The 25049-nt window shown below is 52.3% G+C and overlaps 2 protein-coding genes across 11 annotated transcripts in view; one reads left to right on the top strand and one right to left on the bottom strand.

Annotated features, from left to right (window-relative positions):
• Nucleotides 1-15702, top strand: part of TBC1D14 (TBC1 domain family member 14) — a 123839-nt gene extending 108137 nt beyond the window's left edge. For all 10 annotated transcript variants that reach the window (XR_013417746.1, XR_013417747.1, XM_078003141.1 and 7 more), the window contains 2 exons: nucleotides 6494-6752; nucleotides 13005-15702. Coding sequence is in view for 8 of the 10 variants with exons in the window: in XM_078003141.1 (XP_077859267.1) it covers nucleotides 6494-6752; nucleotides 13005-13070 (325 nt within the window). In the remaining 2 variants the exon portion in view is untranslated. The remainder of the gene's footprint in view (nucleotides 1-6493; nucleotides 6753-13004) is intronic.
• Nucleotides 15703-22612: 6910 nt separating this feature from the next.
• CFAP184 (cilia and flagella associated protein 184) lies at nucleotides 22613-25020 on the bottom strand. The gene has a single exon (XM_002804005.4). It carries the CDS (start codon nucleotides 24717-24719, stop codon nucleotides 23037-23039), a length of 1683 nt encoding a protein of 560 aa, XP_002804051.3. The 5' UTR covers nucleotides 24720-25020; the 3' UTR covers nucleotides 22613-23036.
• Nucleotides 25021-25049: the final 29 nt, after the last annotated feature.

Raw genomic sequence — 25049 nt, 5'->3', positions numbered from 1 at the left:
ATTTCAGAAGCACTGGTCACTGTGGTCTTCAGTGTTCAGGAGCAGGTGTACCTGTTTCTGGGCACAGAAGAAGTCACTGAGACCCACTTCTCAGTGTCACAGCCATGGTGTGAGGTCCAGGTCGGTCTGCCTTCAGGCCTTTGCTTTTTCTGCTGCATCAGGCCGCCTTTCCCAGAGCCACGTCCACACCCATCCCAGCCGGGCCTGCCTCCACATTGTGGGGCTGCGCTGTGCCTGGCGGGGTATAAAGCATGCTAAGTTCCAGGGCTCAGCCGCTAACTGCCTGAGCAAGAGAGCCTTCCTCCTGCTCGTAGTAGGGACCGAGGGGCCTGTGGGTGTGGCCAGCTCAGCCTCCTGGGTGGGCTGAGTGGGTACATTAAAATGGCTACACCTGGGCTCAGAAAAATCTCCTGTCCTGCCCCACTGTCTGCAAACCAAGCCTGCTTCCCACCGCCCCAGCTCCACCCACACTCTGAGGGTGCCCACCGTTGGCTGCTGTCCCTGTGGTAAAGCTTCAAGAGTGATCTCTGTGTTCCCAGTGCCTGGCGCCATGCCCGGCTCGGTGTCCTAGGTCAAAGAATGTGTCTGTGCCTGAGGGTCGCCTTCCTGGGCTTAAAGTCAGGTGCCTGTCCCTCCTCCGGTGTACCCTGTACGCTGCCTAACCAGTAGCTCGTCCTCAGGGCTGAGGATCGGCTTTCCTTGCCAAGACCACCTTCCTGGCCCTTCTTTAGTTGTGGCTTGCCACTCCCCACGGTGAGGCACGCAGTCAGAGCAGGGCCCTCAGCTAGCTCGTCTTTCTACGGAGTTTTCAGTGTTTCGACTGTCAAGGATCTACGTTTCGTAGGAGGACTGACTTTAGGTCATTTCACTTCTGAAAATACTTCCTATTGCCGTCCAGCGGCAGAATTAGCTAGAGGGGTGAGTTGGCTTTATAATAAACAATCTCGAGCTAGCAGAAGAACCAGGGACTGCATTGCACGTTCCGGTTAGCACCTCTGAAATGATGTTTAATGATCCTTGGAGATCCTGTCATTGCCTCGAGTTTCTACCTGAAAGGAAAGGTTCAAAAGGGAGTGACTGTTGGGAGGTTTCCGTTTCCACTGCCTCTTGCACTTGGGTCATCTCTGGCTCTTCACTTCTGGGGTACAGGTTGCCCCAAGAGTGCCTTAAGAGCCGGGAGCATCCTGCTGAGCACGTCTGGTGTAGGCTGGGTCTTTATGGGCCTCTGGAGGAGGGAGGAGCGTCACCTGCCTATGCTGGGGACCTGCAGGGAGGGGCATAGCCTGTGTGTTGTGGGCACACCCTGGCCTGGCTGAAGTGGGAGCCCGCATTCTCAACGCGGTGCTCACGATATGTACTTCACGTTTGCTGACCTCTGCCAAGTGCTGGGACAGAAAGACTGGAACACCTCTGGGCTCAGTGTGGGGAGGACTCTGGGACACAGAGGTGGATAGTGAACCCCGCTGGGCTCAGCGTGGGGAGGACTCCGGGACACAGAGGTGGGTAGTGAACCCCGCTGGGCTCAGCGTGGGGAGGACTCTGGGACACAGAGGTGGATAGTGAACCCCGCTGGGCTCAGCGTGGGGAGGACTCTGGGACACAGAGGTGGATAGTGAACCCCGCTGGGCTCAGTGTGGGGAGGACTCTGGGACACAGAGGTGGGTAGTGAACCCCGCTGGGCTCAGCGTGGGGAGGACTCCGGGACACAGAGGTGGTTAGTGAACCCTGCTGGGCTCAGCGTGGGGAGGACTCTGGGACACAGAGGTGGGTATGTGAACCCCGCTGGGCTCAGGGTGGGGAGGACTCCGGGACACAGAGGTGGGTAGTGAACCCTGCTGGGCTCAGCGTGGGGAGGACTCTGGGACACAGAGGTGGGTATGTGAACCCCGCTGGGCTCAGCGTGGGGAGGACTCCGGGACACAGAGGTGGTTAGTGAACCCTGCTGGGCTCAGCGTGGGGAGGACTGTGGGACACAGAGGTGGGTATGTGAACCCCGCTGGGCTCAGGGTGGGGAGGACTCCGGGACACAGAGGTGGGTATGTGAACCCCGCTGGGCTCAGCTTGGGGAGGACTCCGGGACACAGAGGTGGGTATGTGAACCCCGCTGGGCTCAGGGTGGGGAGGACTCCGGGACACAGAGGTGGGTAGTGAACCCCGCTGGGCTCAGGGTGGGGAGGACTGTGGGACACAGAGGTGGGTAGTGAACCCTGCTGGGCTCAGGGTGGGGAGGACTCCGGGGCACAGAGGTGGGTAGTGAACCCCGCTGGGCTCAGGGTGGGGAGGACTCCGGGGCACAGAGGTGGGTAGTGAACCCCGCTGGGCTCAGGGTGGGGAGGACTCCGGGGCACAGAGGTGGGTATGTGAACCCTGCTGGGCTCAGGGTGGGGAGGACTCTGGAAAAGACGATTGTACCTCCTCTTGGGGTTGTAACAGGATTCAGTTGATAGTCCCTGTAAAAACATATGAAGCGAGCACTTGCTGTTGTGTGCAGCCCGGGGCCCTCATTAGTAGACACGGCAGAGGATAGTGCTGTTCTGTGGATGCTGTCTTCCTCCTTCACAACAGTCCTGAACTGCCCTCTTCCTTTCCCCATGGCGCTTCCTTGCCTCTAGCAAGCTCAGACAAGCGGGCGGAACAGACCCGGCTAGGTAAGAAGTTTCTGGAAGTTGTGAAGACACATCAGCAAAAACTGCCCCTTTCCTCCCACACGTATCATGAGGGAAATAGATACGCAGCTTTTGTCTGGGGTCTTTTCTAAGCTGAGAGACGCTTCAGACGCTTCATTTGTTTAGTTACATAGAAATATATCATCTTGGGCTGGGTGTGGTGGCTGATGCCTGTAGTCCTAGCACTTTGGGAGGCTGAGGTGACAGGATCATTTCAGCCCAGGAGTTCAAGACTAGTCTGGGCAACATAGCGAGACCCTATCTCTACAAATAAATTAAAAATTAGCCAGTGTGGTGGTGTGTGCCTGTAGTCCCGGCTACTCAGCAGACTGAGGTGGGAGGATCACCTGAGCTAGGTTGCAGTGAGCCGTGATTGTGCAACTGCACTCTGGCCTGGGCGACACAGTGAGACCCTGTCTTTAACAAAAAAAGGAGAAGAATTATGTTATTTTGCATTAGTTGAAGTTGGACTTGAAATTACTTTTTTTTTTTAAACTTTTAAAAACATACTTTTATTTTTTACTTTAATAAAATACCATTTTTGATCTACAACGCGATAATATGCAGCGGTCGGAGGGAAAACATAAACATTTTTTGGGAGAGAAAAACCCTTGAATTCTCTCTTCCCACCGTGGGAGGAGCACTGAACTGTCTCTGGGAAGGCCAAGGGGCCCTCCTTGAACCAGGAGGGCTTGAACCAGGAGGGCTTGAACCAGGAGGGCTATGTGGACAGTAGACCCCTTGTTCCAAGCGGTTCTGATCCCATGGCAGGGCCTCTGTAGGGCCAGAACAGAGCCAGGTGTCCCCCTTCAGTGGCCTGTTCATGGCTGGCTTTCAAATCTAAATTTAAATACAGCCCGTATTTGGAAGTTCCTGGTTTAAAATACAGCCCACATTTGGAAGCTCCTGGTAATGATGTGGGAGCACCTCTGAGCAGTGGGAGGAGAGAATGGGAGAAGAGGAGCCTCAGTTCAAGACTGTGGGGCGGGGTCTCTGCCCTTGAGGCACTTGCAGCCTGGAGCAGGGGACAGAAGTGGCTGAGGACAGTCCGGAGCTCTTGGAGTGGAGCCCAGGGGCTGGAGAGGCCATGGGGCAGCCCTGACTGGGGCAGAGGGTCTGGGAGCTGCCTGCTGAGACGCCGGCCAGAGCCTGCAAGGCGCAGAAGATGCAGGAGGGTGTGCGAGGCAGAGGAGAGTGTCCAGGAGTGTCAGGAGTGTCCCTTCACCGGCTGAGTGTAAAGGAAGATGAAGAATGCCAGGGCCTCATGAAGGGGGTTGCGTGCAGTGCAGCGGGAATGTTTCAAGGAAACTTGGTCCAGCCTGAGGGTCAGGAAACGACCTTCCAAGAAATAGTGACACACAGCATGTGGGAAGAGCCTGCAGGGGACAGAGGCTGCAGTGAGGAGCCAAGCATGGTCGCAGCAGGGCGTCAGCAATGAGCGTGGCCAGGAGGTGGAAGCTCATGGGATTGGAAATGGATTTGTCTCATGGAAATGCAGAGCAGGGGGCATCATGGGCGTCGTGAATGGCATTCTGGGTCATTCCGGTGGTGACTTAATTTTATAAAGTTCATTACCTGTCTAGAGTAATTTATGGAGACTCACACATAAATCTCAGCTTAAGAATATTATGTTAAATAAAAAAAGAACAATTTGGGCTTGGGCGGGGGGGGGGAAGAATATTACGTTGTAGAAATTTCTTTTGTTCTTTTTGTTCTCCTCTTTGCTATAAAAACTGACTCTCTCTCTATATATAAATAAAATATGTATGTATATAAACTATATGAAAACCATCATTTTGGCCGGGCGTGGTGGCTCACGTCTGTAATCCCAGCACTTTGGGAGGCCAAGGTGAGTGTATCACGAGATCAGGAGTTCAAGACCAGCCTGGCCAAGATGGTGAAACCCCATGTCTACTAAAAATACAAAAATTAGCCGGGTGTGATGGTGGGTGCCTGTAATCTCAGCTACTTGGGAGGCTGAGGCAGAGAATTGCTTGAACCTTGGGAGGTGGAGGTTGCAGTGAGCCGAAATCACGCCACCACTGCACTCCAGCCTGGGCGACAGAGCGAGACCCTGTCTCAAGGAAAAAAAAACAAAACACAAAACATCGTTGTCTTTCCCCATCCGTTTTTTTCTCAGGACTCTGCTTTTTTGCAGATGTAGGGGGAGTCTGGTTTCCGTGTGTGAGCGGGCACACGGAGATAGCCATGCAGGCCGGGTGGGCTCCCCTGCACTTTCCCATAGTGTTAGCAAGCCTGCTCTCCAGGTACAATTGAGAATATCCTCTAGACTAAGGAAACAAAAGGTCTCTTTGCTCTTTCTTGAACTGCACCTTCTAGCCCAGGTGGTGAAATGGTTTTCTGGTTTTGAAAATAACAAGAAGCTCGGGCTGAAGGCTTGTGATTTTAGAATGAAGCTTCCTACCAAGTCCGTGACAGTGTTGCTTCCTTACGGTATGTGCTGAGGCTCAGACATCAGAACGTGGGCATTGGAGTCAGGTTCAGAGTCTGGCTCTGGACTTACTGGTGGTGAGACCTGGGTCTGTTTAGCTGTTGTCCTGAGGCGTGTTCCCTCAGGTGTGGTGAGGTGAGAGAGCCCCTCTCCCGGGCATTTCCTGGCGCGCATGGGATGTCCTTCTAAAGGGGCGTGCATAGCACACAGCACCCAGTGCGCCTCCAGCTTCTGTTGTTCCTCTGGTACGAGTTTTCCCTGGCGTCCGGCTCTCCGTTCCCTCCTCTCAGTTGAATGAAGTCTAGATTTTTAGGCCTTCCTAGACTCTTACTGTTAGAAGGTTCTGACGAGGGACAGCCCAGAACATTCCTGTTCTCATCTAAGAGCTGCAGGCTCTGTGCAATGCACGTCCACAACTGCAGGTCCTTGGGACCTGGAGGACAGGCTGCATCTAGCGGAGCACCCCCTCGGGCAGAGTCCACTGTGGACAGAAACCCATGCCCCTGAGACTTGGGAGCAGGTTGACCAGTGTGCGGGGTTTTCTGTGGAATCTGCTATGGGAAAGTCAGCATCATGCCGTGGAAGCTTTAGTGGCCTGACCTCCTGACCGAGTCAGCCCCTCAGGCCGAGTCCAGTGCCTGCAGTTCAGGGGCTGCGTGTTGCCCAGCACTGTCTCTGTGCCAGCACAGGAACTACTGAACCCTGGAAGAGGGGTCCTCCAGGAGGAGTGGAGATGGCCCCCACCCAGCTGGGGATCCCCACCTGTACCGAGCACTGTCAGCGTTGGGCAGGTTTTGAGAGCCAGGAACGTCTGGGAAGTCCTGCCGCCGACAGGACATTGGAATTCAGCAGCGATTGCCAGACAGGGCACTAGATGTGGAGTTGGGGTGTGCCGTGGTGAGCACCAGGCTGGGGACCAGGAGCCTGTGGGCGCCCAGAGGAGGAAGGAGCCTCGTACCTGCTCCCAGGGCGAGGGGAACCTGTGCAGTGGTGCCTGAGTTGAGCCCCATAGCCAGGAGGAGCATCTGTCGGACGTTTGCTCTGTGGGTGGCACGGGGTACAGCGGTCCCTAAGACAGGATGCCTGCCCCACAGCGTGAGCACACAGTAGGGGCTCAGCACATATTCCTCACGGGCAGGAGTCATTGCTGCCAGTCATTGGGAAGCTGTGTGCTGCATGATTCTGTGTGGAAGCTGATGGTGCTGTGTCGTGTGCGATGTCAGAATTGCCCTTCAGTGTGAGTGCAGGCCTGGCCCCGGCCCCAGCTGTTGCCTGAAAGTGACTAGGGGAGTGTTTTTCATGGAATCCGACTGGAATTCAGTGTTCTTTCTTTGTTAAGATTCAAAATCTGAAAAATTCCAAATTTTCCCCCTAGGATCTTTACCTTATATAGTAAATCTCTGCCCCTCGACCTGGCCTGTCGTATCTGGGACGTGTTCTGTCGCGATGGGGAAGAGTTCCTGTTCCGCACGGCCCTGGGCATCCTGAAGCTGTTCGAGGACATCCTGACCAAGATGGACTTCATCCACATGGCCCAGTTCCTGACCCGGCTGCCCGAGGACCTGCCTGCCGAGGAACTGTTTGCCTCCATCGCCACAATCCAGATGCAAAGCCGAAACAAGAAGTGGGCTCAGGTCAGCGGGCTTTGTGTTCTTGGCTTCCCACAGCGTAGCTGGCAAGTGGCGCGCTCAGGGAGGACCCTACATAATGTGCTGTCTGAGGATGTAGCCCCTTTGAAGGAGGTCCCGGGCTGGAAGTGAGGGGGGCCGGGTGGAGATGTGGCTGTGCCACAGGGCATCTTGGCAGGTCACCTCCTCTTCAGGTTTCTGTCAACTGGATGGGGTGTGGATAATGAAAGCCTTCCCACCTCTTCTGCAGTGGTGTTGGGAGGGTCAGCACTTTTACCATTATGGCGCTCTTTACATGTTAGAAAGTATTTTATAAGCCACGTCCCCCACTTTTTAAAAAAATAATGCCAGAGACAGAAAGCAAATTGGACCCACTTACTGAGCCCCGTGGCCATGCCCTGTGGCAGGCTTTTGTGTGTGCCCTCGAGAGGGAAGTGGGGTTATGCCCCTCTTACAACAAAGGGAGGCCCAGAGCGGAGGGCACGGGTCCCTCCTGGGCCTTCCCATGCACTGCTGTGCCCTCTCTGGACTGCGTGCCCTGAGCAGCGGTGCAGACGGTCCATATCCCTCGGCTGCCCTCCAGGCATCCCTCCTATGTCCTGTCCCCAGTGGGATTGCCCTGCATTTTCTGTTCCGAGTCTTCGTCATACTAAAAAGGAAAAAAAACCAGTCTGGGTTCTTGATCCTGCATATGCTCAGCATTGGTTTGAAGTCCTTGTTGATTGACGTCTATGAAGACTTACTTTTCTGTATGTGTTACACCACGCCTGGGGGATTTCTTTGTTTTGAGACAGGGTCTCGCTGTGTCATCCAGGCTGGAGTGCAGCCTCTGCCTCCCAGGCTCAAGTGACCATCCCACCTCAGCCCCCCAAAATGTCTGTTCTTGATTTAACTTTTTTTTTTAATTAATAGAAGATTTAAAATATTTACAAAAATAGAACAACATAAAATAACGCACCCCACACGCCTGCCCTCCAGCGTCAGTGACTGTGGAGGCGCAGCCGCTGTTGGAGCTGCTTCCCACCTCTCCCCTTCCCACCCTGTTAAAGTGAGTCCCACGCACCGTGTCACCTGTTGGTGTTAGCGATCGCTGAACCATATGGGCTCTTTTAACATAACTGCAATAGCGTTACCACTCAGCTCCTAACTCCTTCCTGTCATCCGATATCCAGTTGTCAAATTCAGATGTCATAAATGGCTTTATAGTTTGCTGGAATCAAGATCTAAATAAGTCCATGCCTTGTGATTGGTTGAAAGCTCTGTTAAGCCTCTGTAATATCTATGCCACGTCACTTCTCACTTTGTAGCCCTCTCTTGCTTGCCTTTATTTGTCAAAGAAAACAGGTCATTTAGGCCAGGCACAGTGGCTCACACCTGTAATCCCAGCATTTTGGGAGGCCAAGGTTGGGGGATCACTAGAGCCTAAGAGTTTGAGACCATCCTGGGCAACATAGTGAGACCCCGTCTCTACAAAAACTACAAAAATTAGCTGGGCATGGTGGCATATATCTGTACTTCCAGCTACTAGGAGGCTGAGATGGGAGGACCATTTGAGCCCGGGAGGTCAAGGCTGCAGTGGGCTGTGATCACACCACTGCACTCCAGCCTAGGCAACAAGAGCAAGACCCTGTCTTTAAAAAAAAAAAAAAAAAAAAAAAAAGGTCGGCCAGGTGCAGTGGCTCACGCCTGTAATCCCAGCACTTTGGGAGGCTGAGGCAGGTGGATCACAAAGTCAGGAGTTGAAGATGAGCCTGGCCAAGATGGTGAAACCCCGTCTCTACTAAAAGTACAAAAATTAGCTGGGTGTGGTGGCAGGCGCCTGCAATCTCAGCTACTCCGGAGGCTGATGCAGGAGAATTGCTTGAACCTGGGCAGCAGAGGTTGCAATGAGCCGAGATCACGCCACTGCACTCCAGCCTGGGCAATAGAGTGAGACTCCATCTCAAAAAAAAAAAAAAAAAAAAAAACAGGTCATTTGTCCTGTAACATTTTCCACTGGTGGAAATGTTTCCACATGGCGTATACGTACATCCCTCCCCACACACATCACACACCTATACCCACACAGTCACCCCACACATACACAGATCACCTCCATGCACACATCGCACACAGTCACCACCCATACCTCACCCACAGTCACCCCCCACACACATCACATACCCCCACATACACAATCACCTCCCCAACACACAGACGGATCACTCCTACGCATACACATCCTCTTTTAACATAACTGCAATACCGTTACCTAACTCAGCTACTAACTCCTTCCTGTCATCAGATATCCAGTTGTCAAATTCAGATGTCATAAATGGCTTTATAGTTTGTCACAGTCACTCCCCACACCACACACCCAGTCACCCCGCACACATCGCAGACTCACACATACATAATCACCACACACCACACACACATTCACCCCACGCAATCACAGTCACACCTGCAGTCACTTCACACACATCAATCACCCCACACACATCACACACCCACACACAATCACCCCACACACATTACACACCTGCACACAATCACCCCACACACCCGCACACAATCACCCCACACATCACACACCCAGTCACCCCACACACATCACACCCACACAATCACCCCACACACATCACACCCCCGCACGCAATCGCCCCACACATCACACACCCAGTCACCCCCCACACATCACACCCCTGCACACAATCACCCCTGCACACAATCACCCCCCACACACAATTACCCTACACATCACACACCCACACACAATCATCTCACACACATCACACCTCCACAATCACCCCCCACACACATCACACACTCAATCACCCCCCACACATCACACCCACGCACACAATCGCCCCACACATCACACACCCAGTCACCCCCCACACATCACACCCCTGCACACAATCACCCCACACACATCACACACCCACACACAATCCCACACACATCACACCTCCGCAATCACCCCACACACATCACACCTCCGCACACACCCCATACACATCACACCCCCGCACACACCCCACACACATCACACCCCCACACACACCCCACACACATCACACCCCTGCACACACCCCATACATCACACACCCAGTCACCCCACACACATCACACACCCACACCCAATCACCCCACACACATCACACACCCAATCACCCCACACATCTCACACCCACACCATCACCCCTACACACATCACACACCCACACACAATCACTGCCCCACACATCACACCCACACACAGTCACCCCACACACACATCACACACCCGTAAATACACAGTCACCCCACACAGTCATACCCGCACAGATCACCCCCACGCACACACATTGCCCACCCACACAGTTACCCACAATCACACACATACACAGATCACCCCACACACACACATTGCCCACCGCCAACACATAGATCAACACACATCACACATCACCCCCCACAGACACCCACACATACATGCACACGTCACACACCTACACATTGCATACCCACACACACACCTACAGGTCACCCTTCACATGCACCTATCACACCCTCACACACGCCACCCTCACATCACACCCACACGTACACATCACACCGTCACATCAACCCACACATCACACCCACATGCACACATCACACCCCCACACACACACCACCCTCATATCACACCCACACACACATCACACCCCCACACACACGCCAGCCTCACATCACACCCACACGCACACATCACACCCCCACACACACTCCACCCTTACATCACACCCACACACATCACCCCACATGCACATCCACACCCATGTACAGGTGCAGGTCACTCCCTGCACATCCACACACTGCACACCCACATACACAGGAAAGGATTAAACCCAGATCAGCCATTTTGATCTTTGCATTTTAGGGACTAGGTAAAAACTGTTGGTTAAAACTGGGTCAGATTATTTGACTGTAGGACATTGTTATTAATGGGATGATGATAGGAGTTAGCCTGATAATGGATGTGGGGTGGCCGTTTTGGGCATCAGTAACGTGCTTTTTTTTTTTTTTTTTTTTTTTGAGACGGAATCTCGCCCTATTGCCCAGGCTAGAGTGCAGTGGCGCAATCTCAGCTGACTGCAACCTCTGCCTCCCGGGTTCAAGGGATTCTCTTGCCTCAGCCTCCTGAGTAGCTGAGATTACAGGTGCATGCCTCCATGCCCAGCTAATTTTTGTATTTTTAGTAGAGACAGGGTTTCACCATGTTGGCCAGGCTGGTCTTGAACTCCTGACCTCGTGATCCACCTGCCTTAGCCTCCCAAAGTATTGGGATTACAGGCGTGAGCCACCACGCCCGGCCCAGGCATCAGTGACTTTTATACAGTTCCAGGTCTCATGGGACTTGTGGTCCATGCACATTTCTGTCAAATCCTGTGCTTAAGGTTAAGACACTGGTGAGTTTTCTTTTTCTTTTCCCTTCTTTTTTTTTTTTTTTTTTTTTTTTTTGAGACGGAGTCTCGCTCTGTCGCCCAGGCTGGAATGCAGTGGCCGGATCTCAGCTCACTGCAAGCTCTGCCTCCCGGGTCAACGCCATTTTCCTGCCTCAGCCTCCCGAGTAGCTGGGACTACAAGCGCCCGCCACCTTGCCCGGCTAGTTTTTTGTATTTTTTAGTAGAGACGGGGTTTCACCGGGTTAGCCAGGATGGTCTCGATCTGCTGACCTCGTGATCCGCCCATCTCGGCCTCCCAAAGTGCTGGGATTACAGGCTTGAGCCACCGCGCCCGGCCTTTTTTTTTTTTTTTTTTTTTTTTGAGACAGTCTCACTCCCATTGCCGAGACTGGAATGCAGTGGTGTAATCACAGCTCACTGTAGCCTCAACCACCGGGTCTCAAGCAATTTTTCCACCTCAGTCTCCCAAGTAGCTGGGACTGCAGGCATGTACCATGACACCCGGCCAATGTTTGTTTGTTTGTTTTTGTAGAGATTTGTTTGCTTTTTTGTTGCTGAGGTTGGTCTCAAACTCCTGGGCCCAGGTGATCTTCCTGGCTTGGCCTTCCAAAGTGCTGGGATTGCAGGCATGAGCCACCATGCCCAGCCATGAGCTTTTTCAAAATGACTAAATGTTTATGTTGAGCCAGCAACCCCATTTACTTCAAGATGCAGGGGGACTTAATCTGCCGTTATTCCTTTTCTGCCCCTTACTTGAAACCAAAATGTTTTACTTTTAAATTTGTGACTCAAAGTGGCATAGTTCCTGGCCCCAGGCAGGTAGCACTGTGTTCCCAAGATTCTCTTAGTTTCGCCCTTGGTCTTTGAGCACGTCACTTCCGTACACGTCCGTTGTTCAGGCCCCTTATGTCGGGGCATTAGCCTTCCGGCGTTTGTCGCATGGGCTAAGCGGGCACTGAGTGTGAAGCGCTGGCAGAGTGCTCTGCTTGGCGTGGAGCCTGTTAGTGTTGCTGTAATTGCTAGGCAGCCACGATGGCGTGGAATATTTTTTGAAAGAAGGGTGTTGGCCGGGCGTGGTGGCTCAAGTCTGTAATCCCAGCACTTTGGGAGTCCAAGGCGGGTGGATCATGAGGTCAGGAGTTGAAGACCACTCTGGCCAATACGGTGAAACCCTGTCTCTACTGAAAATACAAAAGTTAGCCAGGCGTGGTGGCACACCTCTGTAGTCCTAGCTACTCAGGAGGCTGAGGCAGAAGAATCTCTTGAACCCGGGGGTCGGAGATTACAGTAAGCCGAGATCGCGCCAGTCTACTCCAGCCTGGGTGACAAAGCGAGACTCCGTCTCAAAAAAAAAGAAAAAGAAGGATGTTGACCAAGAACTGTGAGAACAGAGGAGGGAGCAGGCTCTGGGCCAGCTCAGGAAGGCAGGCAAGAGGAGCCAGCGCCTTGAGGCCTCCACAGGAGGGAGGCTTCCTGGTAGAGGAGGAACAGGGTGGCAGGAGTGCAGCGGGATGGGCGTGGGGCTCATTAGCATCCTAGCGTTCAGGCCTGGGCTTCCTGGGTGGCCACTGCAAGACCCCAGTGAGGCCCACAGCTCTGCGTTGACATGGATTCTGTGGCTGGCTGGAAGGAGTGTAGCTAGCTCACTAGGCCAGAGGGCATGGTCAGGTGTCCATGTTGGAAAGACCACGCCAGACACAGGTGTGGAAGACCCCAGAGGGCTGGAGGCCGTGGAAGTGGGGAGCCGGGGGACCCTGTTAGGAGGCTGCTGCTGTCTCTGCACCACTGCCATCAGGATCTGTGTGCGTGGTCAGTTAACCTCAGCTGTCTTCCCTGTGAATCCTAGGTACTGACTGCATTGCAGAAAGACAGCCGGGAAATGGAGAAGGGAAGTCCGTCCCTCCGACACTGAGGCTGCAGCGGGAACTCGCACTCGGCACCAAGCAGAGCCCCACGCCGCCGCCCCTCTGTTGTTTCAGACTGACACCCGGGCAGCCGAGAAGAGCGGGCACTCTCTAAGTTTGATTCCTAACACTGGAGTTGGCCTTAAACAAAACAAACACAAAAACTTTTAAAGAATTAAACCAAGGCTTAGCCTTAAGCAGCTCAGTGGAAGGATGAACTACCGTGGACCACAGCCAGCCACTGCATCTGCTGCACGGTTGAGCGATGGGCAGTGGCTCACCCCCACTCCCTTATTTCAGCAAAAGCTAATTAAATTGTAATGCTTCTATTCAACTACTGGGAAGTATGTTACAGTCTTAGCCAGGATGCATGAGATATGTTATTTGAGAGACTTGCTTTGGCTCGTATTTACATGTTTTTGATAGAAAGGGATCACTGATTGAGTTATTGAGATAATCTTTCCAGAGCTGGGGGTCACGTTTCTAAAACTCACCTACCAAAGATAGCATTAAAGGAACAGGGGCTCTCTGAGGATAGCCACTGATGTGTGCTCGTGGATACCTGGGCATCGACCCAGCCTGCAGGTGAGCACTCGGCCATGTTGCCTTGAGACAGTCACAGTGCACAGGCTGCAGGTGCACACGTGGCTCCAGTGGGGCTGCGCTCCGGGAGACCGCTCCCTGGCATCTGTCCTGCAGAGGTGGAAAGTTCGAGAGGAGGAAGCCCTGTGGCAATAGAGACAGGCTTAAAAGCGGAGAGAACACCGAGTGGAATCGGCCCCCTGTAAGTAAAAGGGGAGAGAGCCCAGAACAGCACATGTGGGGGAGGTGGCCCCTTGTGCCAGCAGTGGCTCCTCTCTGCCTTTGAGCCCTGCACAGCTGGACCCATCCTAAGTGCCAGTGAGTCCCTCACACTTTGACCTTAGAACGTGTGCTTCATGACCCGTTGTACAGACGGAGAAGCGAGCGAACACGTCTAACAGCCCAGACAATCTCGTCAGATGCTCATACTGTACCATCAGCCTCCTCATGTTAGCTGACTTTCCCAGGGTCGTTGGCAAAGTTTTTGTTCTGTCTTTTCCTTGACTAATTGTAGAACTTTGTGTGAGGACTTTGGTGATCCAAAATCACAGAAGTGAACCGTTTTGCAGCTGCGCAGTCTAAAGGCCAGACCAGTGTCTGGAAGCAGGGCCCACGTGGCGGTCTGCTGGCAGGCTGGTCCTGGGGAGCATTCTGCAGACCCCGTCACAGGCTTGGTTAGTCATGCGTACCTGTGTGGTGCCTTCGGTTGGCCTGCACTCCACGGCCCTTCTCAGCCACACTTCCCACCCCAGGGGATGCCCCAGGCTGATCTCATTTCTGATGTTGAGGGCTCTTTGGCTCCGTCTGTATAGCTTGTAACAGGAGCCTTGGGCCGGGGGCTGGGGAAGGAAAGCCGAGCTGGCATTCGTTTTCTGGACTTTCTGTGTCTGCCATACCCGCTAATGCTCCTCTACGTGCAGGAGCAAGTTGCTGAGCCAGTGGCTGTCCCGTGCCCTCCTTCCCAGCACTACCACGTGTCCCGTTTCCTGGACTCTGCCCTTACATCTCAGCTGAATCTCCAGGGAGGCTGCAGAGCATCATGGAGACCACTTCCTGCCTCAGCCTTTAAATGCTGACTCACCTCCTCTCGGAGGAGGCTTCCTGTCTTCACGGGGGTCCCGGTGGCCTCCAGACAGAGCCATTTCCTGACATCAAGATGTTGAATGTAATCTGGACTGAGCTGGGCCTGTGGGAGAGGCCGCCTGAGGCCTGCGTGCTGTCGTCCTCGCAGATGTACTTATTTTTGTTCCATGATATGGGCGTTCCGTTCCTTAAAGATGTATATATTTTCTTACTGTACATAAACATGTTCCTTAAGTCGTACAGAAGGTGACGCGGCAAAGGGCCTCGTGCAGTGTGTTCAGATTGCCGCTGGGGAATCTTCCTGTGTCTTCAGCGCCCAGCCCTTTGTGTTCCTGGTGAAGCAGTTTCACGTGAATCTCTCCGGATAGCACTACCATGCATTCCGCTTCTGAACAGGATCCCATGCCAGTGTGGAGCACCCTCCCAATCTTAGTTCAGAAGAGGCTTGTATGACCTGTTCAGGGGTCATGTGAGGTCTCGCCAGTTTCGTGAGTCCTTCAGAGGCCAGAAAGTTCTGAAGTTCTGAGTCGCCAACCAGGGTCACTTAGCACCTTGCCACTGGCGAGTGTAGAGGCTGCTTCTGTGTGTGGTTTAGGTAAACTGGAAACGAGATACTGACATGCTGCCCTCCAGAGGTCTGCATGCTCCGCTTCACATGCCGTTCACTCTCAGTCTAAGACTTCCAGGCGGGACCTTTGTCCAGCCTGCCCGGTAGAGTGAGGCTGCCTCTCCCACCAGGCCTTGGGATCCCATTTAGAAACGGCGTTCACTTCAGAAGGTACTTTTTAACTGCTCAATTTTTGACTATTTTCAATAGTTTGCTGAAAACTCCTGATAACACTTGCTACTACATATCATGTTTTAATTGCTTGTACAGTTAACCTTTAATTTTATTTAGTAAAGTGTATCAAAGTAGGACTTTTTTGAATTGTAAATATGTGGTTTTATTAAATAAAAGTCAATGTAAAATTGTTACTTACGTTCACCATCGTTTGTTTAAAGTTGAAGTTCTGACTTCGAGCACGATGCTGCTTGAATATCCTAAGCTCCACTTGTCAGGCTGGTTAGCAACAGGATGGTGCAGTGGTCGCTGAGTGAGGGGATTAGAGAGTTGAGTGTGCCCCTTGCAGGTTGGAGGGAGCCGCACCCTTGCACCCCATCTCGAGCCAGCCCCTACCCACTGCTCCTTCCTGGTCCTGCAGCACCCTTCCTGGCATGCAGCTGGTGCTTACTCTGTGCCAGCCACAGGACCAGGGGCTCTCCATGTTCCCTTCACAACCTTCTCAGAAGCCTGTGAACCAGGCACTGAGGTCTGTCTCCCCAGCAGGCAGTGGGGTGGCATGAGGTGCAGGTCAGTGGTGGAGTCTCAGGCGGCCGTGGCTGTGCAGTGGAAGGCTCCATGAAGCCACTGAGAACTGGGCAGTGCAGGGCCCGCCGTGTGGGTGGGCATCGCTTCGCTTCCTGAGGCAGGAGGCTCCCGGCTGGCGCGGCAGAGCCTAGGGCAGCTTTCTCTTCTGGCCCCTTGCTCCCAGGAGAATCCTTACATGTGCTCCACAGCACTCTCCCCGGAGCAGATGCGGCTGCTTACTCTCCAGCCTCTCCCTCAGTGGCTGCTCTCCTCCACTCTTATCTCCTCTGCGTTCTCTGCAGGCCGTGGTGCGAGGACAGGCCACAGGCGTGATGGTGGCAGCAGTCACAGCCACGCCAGGCGCTGGGCCGCCGAGTGCTGCCTGTGAGTGAGCTCATCCCACAGCTGCTCTGTGGAAGAGAGGGCTACTGCCCCATTTCAAAGATGAGACACGTCCGGGCGCGGTGGCTCACGCCTGTAATCCCAGCACTTTGGGAGGCTGAGGCGGGTGGATCACGAGGTCAGGAGATCGAGACCATCCTGGCTAACGTGGTGAAACCCTGTCTCTACTAAAACAACAACAACAACAACAAAAAATTAGCCGGGCGTGGTGGTGGGCGCCTGTAATCCCAGCTACTCGGGAGGCTGAGGCAGGAGAATGCCGTGAACCCGGGAGGCGGAGCTTGCAGCGAGCCGAGACCCGGCCACTGCACTCCAGCCTGGGCGACAGAGCGAGACTCTATCTCAAAAAAAAAAAAAAAAAAAAAAATTAGCCGGGCGTAGTGACGCATGCCTGTAATCCCAGCTACTTGCAAGGCTGAGGCAGGAGAATCGCCTGAACCCAGGAGGCAGAGGTTGGAGATCGTGCCACTGCACTCCAGCCTGGAAACAGCAATGCTCGGTCTCAAGAAAAAAAAAAAAAAGATGAGACGCAGGGAAGGATGTGCGTAGACCGGGACAGCGGTCAGAACTGGGTTTCACACTCCAGCCTTGTGACTCCCAAGCCCTTTTCAGGAACACCGTCTAGGGGAAGGGGCCTTTGAGAGCCTTGTTCTTGTAGGGCTGACCTCAACTCCAAGTGCAAGGTCTGGGGTGGGGCCCGGACTGACTGATTTGGGCGCCTCCAGTGTGCAGCCACCACCTGCAGAGGAAGGGATGGGGTCAACAGGGCTCATGGGCCAAGCATGGGCTGTGGTGGCAGGAGCTGGGGGACGTCTGGCCCAGAGGTGGCAGAGGTGCCTCGTATGTGCAAACATGAAAAGGGCCAGGATGCTCTCCTGAGTGCTACAGCCCAGGGGAGAGGGGGCTGATAGTTTAAAAACCACCCCCGAGATGTGGAGCCTGCCAGGCAAGAAGGCACAAAGAGAACGGAACGCTGCAGCAGTGCAGTGTGAAGAGGCAGTGTGGACCTTGAGACCAGCTGTGGGTCACCAGGGAGCCAAGGGAAGGGCCCGGCCAGCAGATGGAAGCCTCAGAGCCAAGGGCCAGTCCTCAGATGGGCCCATGTTAGGACGTGGAGGGGCTTGTCGGGTTCCCAGGGAAACCAGTGGATCTGCTTTGCGTGGTACAAACGTGCTCAAATATTTGCTGATGTGACTCAGGCCCTTGCCTGCCTACCCAGGAACCTGGCCATGAACTAGAGTGGCCAGATAGGTCTTTCAGGCCCAGAGTGCTGGCCTGCCCACATGGGTTCCTGTGAGCATCGCCTGCAGCCAGCCGCCTCTGGCTGCACCGGCCAGGGCCACGCCAAGGCACTGCTTTCCCGGACTCACTGCCAAAGCCCCATTTTCCAGGATGCCTGAGCTGCCTGGGGTTCTGTGTGGAGTGAGGGGAACTGCCTTTTCCCCAAGCATTATAACAAAGTAAGTTACTTATAAACTTGGAAGCATCACTCTGGACTCCGGAACCTCACAAAGTTTATCCTCAAACATTGTTCTTCCAGCTTCTTGCCCGGCTCTGGAGCTGCTGGTAGAAACTGCTCCAACCAAAAATAAACCCAAGTTTAAGGTGCAGTCTGGCCAGAGGTTAAGACAGGGCCCTGGAGATAAATCTTGTAGCCAATCATTACCATTTAGGAACTCTGACCTTGGGGAATTTTCTTGAATTCCCTAAGCCTGATTTTTCTTTTCTGTTACCAAAGGTTAAAAAGGGTACCCAGCCCTGTCCACTGGCTTGTGAAGATTAAACAAAAATAAGCTGAACTACTAATTATATTTTTAAAAAACACGCACAGAAACGTTGCCATGGGTTGGCAGACTCATGCCTTTCACATGATAACCGTTAGTATCTTATACTCTTGGGATTTTCCTCCTAAATTAAGTACATGTTTATTGTATAAAATTTGGAAATTCAGAAAAGCATGAAGACAGTTGTTTTTAATTGTACCACCTAGAGAAAAGATACTGTTTTTAAGTTCTAATCTTTTTTTCCTATAAGTAAAATTTTCCCATTTTACAAGTGAGTACATTGAGGCTTAGAAAGCTGAAGTATTTTGTCCCAGGTCCCAGTCAGAAGAGAACTGAATCCAGCCTGGTTCCAAGGTCTTAGGAACAAGCTGTGTCTTCTAGATAGATCCTCGTATTCACCCTTGGCGTCCTGTGGGTGAAATGTTAGAATACATCATCAATTTAAAAATTAGGGAGGGTGTAATTTTATTCATTAAAATATGTACGTATTTAGCTGGGCACAGTGGCTCACGCCTATAATCCCAGCACTCTGGGAGGCCAAGGTGGGCGGATCACCTGAGGTCAGGAGTTCGACACCAACCTGGCTGACATGGTGAAACACCATCTCAACTAAAAATACAAAAATTAGCCAGGCTTGGTGGTGAGTACCTGTAATCCCAGCTGCTTGGGAGACTGAGGCAGGAGAATTGCTTGAACCCGGGAGGCAGAGGTTGCAGTGAGCGGAGATTGCGCCAGTGCACTCCAGCCTGGGTGACAGAGTAAGACTCCGTCTCAAAAAAAAAAAAAAATTCAATGTAAAATTTAATTTGTACATATTTAATCATTGGTGATTTAAAACTAGACAATCCTCTGGAGGGAATATTGTGTGGAAGTAGGAGGCATGCAGTCAGCTGAAATGGCCTGCCGCAGCCCTTTCCATTCATAGCATTTGTACGATTCATCACTCTGACATTAAGACTATCTGAAAGTTCAAAGCACGAAAAGCACCAAATTTAGGTGCATTAACTCTGGTATTTTATGGACAGGCACCCCATGCCAGTGGAGAACAAAATCTAAATTATGGCTACAGATGAACTTATAAAAGAAGAAAGCATATCTCTCTACTTAGATAAGTTTTAAATCTCAAATGTGTTAAGTCGGCAAAAATGATTTTCATTTACCGATGAAAGTGTTTTCTTTTCAGATGCCTCGGGCTCTGTTGAGTTAGGTGTCTGGTTTACTCTTGCTACTGCTGCTAAAAAACAAAGCTTCCGGTGACACGGAAGGGGACAGACCTCAGTGTCTCAGTTTTGATTCATACCTATTTTTTCAAGAAAGGTCTAATTTTATATAACATCTCACTCAAAATGTATTCAGTGCCAGTGTTTTCTGGGTCCTGTACTTTTTGATGGGAGATGACAAGTCTTTTAAAAAATCATCATGTCTTAGAGGTTTCTAGCCCAGCTGCAGCATTTAGAGCAGCTGCATTCCCTGCTGGCGTGAACAACTCTCTTTACCCGTAGTGTCTTCCTACTTTGACTACAAGTCTGCCATTCTGCTACTTTCCCTAATTGGTTCTATGTCTTGTGAGATCCTCTTTTTGCCTAGAATTATTTTTGAATCCAACACAAGACTTACCAGTGCCCGACACATGATAGGCATTCAAGTAATACTTATTTTCAGAAAATGAGTGAGATGGGCATTATGTTAATGTATTAATCCAACACGTTTACTGAGTACCATTTATATGCCAGGTACTGTGCTGGCCACTAGGGAGGGTGATGAACCAACAGTCTTTGCCTTCCAGGGACTTTGTCTCGCTGGAGAACAGGTACCTACGTACACCATCACTAAGCAGGAGATCAAAGGCTGAGCTGGGGCTGCACACAGGTTTCTGTGGAGGCACTAATAGCTCTTCAAGGAGACTTTGGGGATAAGCTGTGTTAGAGTCTGTAGAATTCTTCAGTCATTATCAATTTGTCAGTGTGTTGCTATTTCATGATTAAGCACTCTCCTATAATTGGAAAGAACTGTGGTGGGAGATAATTAGCAGAAGATTATCTTCTAATTAATTGTAACATCTCCAGCATAAGGTACTATAATTTGAGAGAACATTGGTAACTCACTATGCAGTCACTTCAGACAGGTTTGCTTTGCAGCTTAAAGCAATGGCAAACTCCTTTGTATCTTTGTGCTCTGAGATCTGCTTGTTACTGGGTTCAAGGCTGGTGAGGGAGTGTTTGCTTGGATCTGGATAATTGCTGGTGGGTCAAAACCAGCTGAAAATACTCATTTTCCCCGTAGCAAACCAGAGATAATGGACATCATTATCACAAAAGCCACATGCTTGGTCGGGTCTCGGAGCATCATTGCCAGTTCCACTTGAGGCCTCCCCAACTACAGAAGAACCCAGTGGGCCTATCCTGCTTTTAGTTTGAGGCACACAGGAAGTTCTGTTTGCCAGTGATTTGCTTTGGCTTTGAAGAAAAGCCAAGAGGGAAGACTAAAGTGTTAGTGAGTAAGTGAGTGACAATGGGAGCAGAAATCAAAGCTTTTGGAGACAGGGTCTCACTGTGTTACCCAGTCTGGAGTACAGTGGCATGACCACTACTCACAGCAGCCTCCACCCCCTCGGCTCAGTTGATCCTCCCACCTCAGCCTCAGCCTCCTGAGGAGCTGGGACCACAGGCATGTGCCACAACACCTGGCTAATCTTTTTGTATTTTTATAGAGACGGGGTTTTGCGATGTTTCTCGGGCTGGTTTCAAACTCCTGGGCTCAAGTAGTCCACCTGCCTCGACCTCCCAACATGTTGGAATTACAGGTGTGAGCCATGGCAACCGGCCTAAAGCTTTTTTATTTAACTCATTACTACTTTTGAGTGGTTTGATATAAAAAAGTGTATTTGAGTCATGAAAGTTAGAAAAGGAATTTTAATCAACCTTCATTGGCTTGCAAGGGAGCAGGCTTTAGAAAACAAAATCATGGACAAGGCACGGTGGCTCATGCCTGTAAATTCCAGCACTTTGGGAGGCCGAGGCGGCCGAATCATGACGTCAGGAGTTTGAGACGACTAGCCTGGCAATATGGTGAAACCCCGTTTCTACTAAAAAATACAAAAAATTAGTCAGGTGTGGTGGCGGACACCTGTAATCCCAGCTACTCAGGAGGCTAAGCCAAGAGAATCGCTTGAACCCGAGAGGTGGAGGTGGCAGTGAGCTGAGATCACGCCACTGCACTCCAGCCTGGGCGACAGAGTCAGACTCCATCTCAAAAAAAAAAAAAAAAAAAAAAAAAGAAAATTCAAAATCATGGCATCCAGATAAAGTTCACGACTAAGTCCCCTGCCCAGGGTTCCCACTGTTCTTCAGAGGTATCCAGCACCAAAAATCGTGTTGCATTTTTTTATGATTCACTTAAGTTTAGGAGTGGGAGAATATGTTTAACCCCAAATCTGCACATCTCAAAATTCAATCTAGGATTAAGAAAAAATGAAAACAAGCCCCTAGCTCCAAGATAATCACTGATATTGCATTAAGGAAATAGACCTATCAGGTATTTTTAACACAAGGAATAAGAGGCATTTTACTATTTGATACTCAGTGAACTTGTGTATAGCAAGGGTCCTGTTGTCGAGATCTGAAATACCAGCTGATACAGAAGGTTCTGTCTCCTGTGATGCCAGCGGCCACTGTGTCATATATTTTACACCTTGCAAAGTATGCAATACAATTGTCATTTTGTTTTCACTGGAAAACAAAATTTCATTTTTTGGTGCAGATTAATGCATTTCTTCAGAGGATCCAAGAACATGTTTCATTCGAATTGAAGACTGTCAGGCTGGGCACGGTGGCTCATGCCTGTAATACCAGCACTTTGGGAGGCCGAGGCGGGTGTATCACTTGAGGCCAGGAGTTCGAGACCAGCCCGGCCAACATGGTGAAACCTCATCTCTACTAAAAATACAAAAATGAGCTGGGTGTGTGGCCCATGCCTGTAATCCCTGCTACTTGGGAGGTTAAGGTGGGAGAATCGCTTGAACCTGGGAGGCGGAGGTTGCAGTGAGCCGAGATCCTATCACTGCACTCCAGCCTGGGCAACAGAGACCCTGTCTCAAGGAAAATAATAATAATAATAATTGAAGGCTGTCATTGAAGCAGAAACAAACATCAACAGTGAGTAAACTGAACTCCCTTTCATTGAAAAAAGGACGATGAGGAAACACCAACTTCTCTCCTGTTTATCATTTCTCCTGTTTCCTAGATATATGTATTGCCCCCTAAGCTCGTGCTAGTCACATATAAAACAATTTACAATTAATCTAAGGGGATTAGTGAGCTTCTAACTGAAATAATGTCTCGGGACTACATAGTTTAATACATCCAAATAATTTAATAATTAGCTTAATGCACAGGGTTTTTGTGTACCTTGCCCATTCACTGAAATTTTAAACCCTCCTACATACGAAAGAGGAACAGGACTCCTTAGTATTAAGTCATTGAAATTATGGAATTGCTCAGACTTGAGACTTTCCACAGTTTTTCATGAGAAGTCAGTTACATTAAATCACGCTTTGTTTGCTTTTCTGGACCTATTTTTGCTCAATCCCAAATAAAACTCCTAACCCAGTTTTGGGCTCAGCACTGATTTGGAAGCTAAAACGTTTTGAGATAAATACAAAATATAGTCCCGTCCCAAAGGACACAGGCCTTTTTAAGAATAGCAACAAAGGTAAATAAAGCAGGACAGCATGTCCTGAGGATGAAGTGTTTTGCAGACTCTTCTCATCGATCTGGTCAAGAGGGGAGAAAGGCTTTGGCCTCCCTGATCTTTTGCCTCACGCCTCTGCAGGACAAAGTGAGCCCAGCGTGGTGGCGCTTCAGGGATTCCAGGCGCTGGTGGAGCAGTTGGGTCTTGTCCACTTTTTCTTCCAAGTCCCGAAGAAGTGAGTCGTTGCCTAGAAGCCCGCACTTCTGATTCAGCCTGATGTTGTCTGTCCGCAGCCCCTCTCGGGCTTGCTTCGTCTTGGTCAGGATGTCTCTTCCCTGGGCGACCTGGGCCTCGATTTCTGCCAGCTGTGTCTTTTTGCACGCGTTCTCCGTGTCCATGAAGTGCAGCTTTTCCTTCATGTGGGTTATTACTTGCACACTGTTGGTCACCTTGTTGCGAAGTTTTAAAAGTTCCTCATTTCGTTCCTCAATTTTCTCATTGAAGGTCTGGTTCTCAATCTTCAGCTGTTCAAAGTCAATAAGAAGCAGACCCTGGGTCAGGTCCTCCTGGGTCCTCATCCTGGTTTCAAAATGCACCAGGCTCTGCTTCAGCTGCACGTTCTCCAGCCGCACGGCGCTCATCTCCTTCTCCTTTTTATCCTCCAACGCCAGGATCTGCTCCACCTCTCGCAGAGCAGCCTGGCGCCCGCCCCTCATCCGACAGCTGCCCATGGCCTGCATCACCACCTGCTTCTTGAGTGCCTGGAAGCGCCGCCACTCCTTCTCCACTCTTGAGAGCTTCTCCTGGCACTGCTGCTTCAACTGGCCCAGCTCCTGGTGGTACCACTGCAGGTCGTCTGCCTGCTGCTTCTTCAGGTCCTCCAGCATGCCCAGATGGCGCAGGTACGCTTGCTCTTTCTCGGGGGCCTCTGCTTCTGCGCCCCGGTCAGGCACCTCCGCCGCCTCCAGGCCCTTCTTTTTGCGCAGCGCCTCGAAGATCTTGTGCTGCAGGTACAGGTTGTAGCGCTGGGAGCGGTTCCGCTCCATCAGCAGGGAACGGTACTGGTCCAGGAGGTCGCTGCGCAGCTGCTGCTCCTGTAGCTTCTGGACCTCCTCGGACCACTCCAGGTCCTCAAACTCGTCCCTTCCACCGAGGGGCTTCCCCTCTTCCTGGCTTTTGGCCGGGCGTCCTTCCCCAGCCCTCCCCTCGCTCTCCGCGCCGTCTCTCCGTGTCTCCTCCTCGTCGTCCTCCTCCCCCTCCACCCGCTCTGTCTCGGCCTCCGGGGCTGCAGCAGCCTCTTCCTCGCCGATCCTGGTCAGCGGCAGAGAGGCCTGGGACCGGACTTCCTTGCCCTCCGCCGCCTGCTCCAGCTCCTCCGCCCTCGCCTCCGCATCTAGTTCCTCGGGCCCGGCTCCGGACTTCGGCTGGACGGGCTCCTCAGCCCCGGCCTCGGCCGGCTCTTCGGGTTCGGGCTGGGGCTTGGCCGGCCTCCCCGGCTCTCCAGGCCCCTCCTCGCCCGCAGCCTCGGCTGCCGTTAGCTCTTTCGGGGTCTTGGCCTGCTCGTCCGCGGCTGTGCCTCCCTGCGAAGCCTCCTCTTCCTCCTCCTCCTCCTCCTCCTCCTCCTCCTCTGGCTCCGACTCCAGCTCCCCGGGTTCGGGAGGGGTCGGAGGGCCAGAGCTGGCCTTGATCTTGGACGGCCGCGCGGCCAGGCTTTCCCCGTCTCCGCCTTCCCCGCCGGGGTCCTTAGTGTGCTCAGACCCGCCCTCCATCTCCGCCCGGCTCTGCCAGCGCAGCGGACCCCGGCAGCGTGCTGTTAGGTTTCCCGGGGCAACCGAGGGCGCGCGCGCTGGGCCCGGCGATTGGCCAGGCGACAGGCCGTCGTCCAGCCTCTTCTCCCCGGAGAGCAAGCCAATGGGAGGCCGCGAGCTGGCGATAGGCGAGATTGATTGGAAGCGGCCGTGGGCTCTCGCCGCGAGGGGCGTGGCGTCCCCGCCGGGCTTTCTGCCTGCCCATTTCCCACCGCTGGGCCTGGGGCGGGGCGTTCAGGAGGCTCTGGGAAAGGCGGCTGCGGCCGGCGCGGGGTGCGCGCAGGCGCAGAG

The sequence above is a fragment of the Macaca mulatta genome, chromosome 5, assembly GCF_049350105.2.
Source record: "Macaca mulatta isolate MMU2019108-1 chromosome 5, T2T-MMU8v2.0, whole genome shotgun sequence".
Lineage (NCBI taxonomy): Eukaryota > Metazoa > Chordata > Mammalia > Primates > Cercopithecidae > Macaca > Macaca mulatta.
This window is presented reverse-complemented; position numbering and strand designations above follow the sequence as displayed.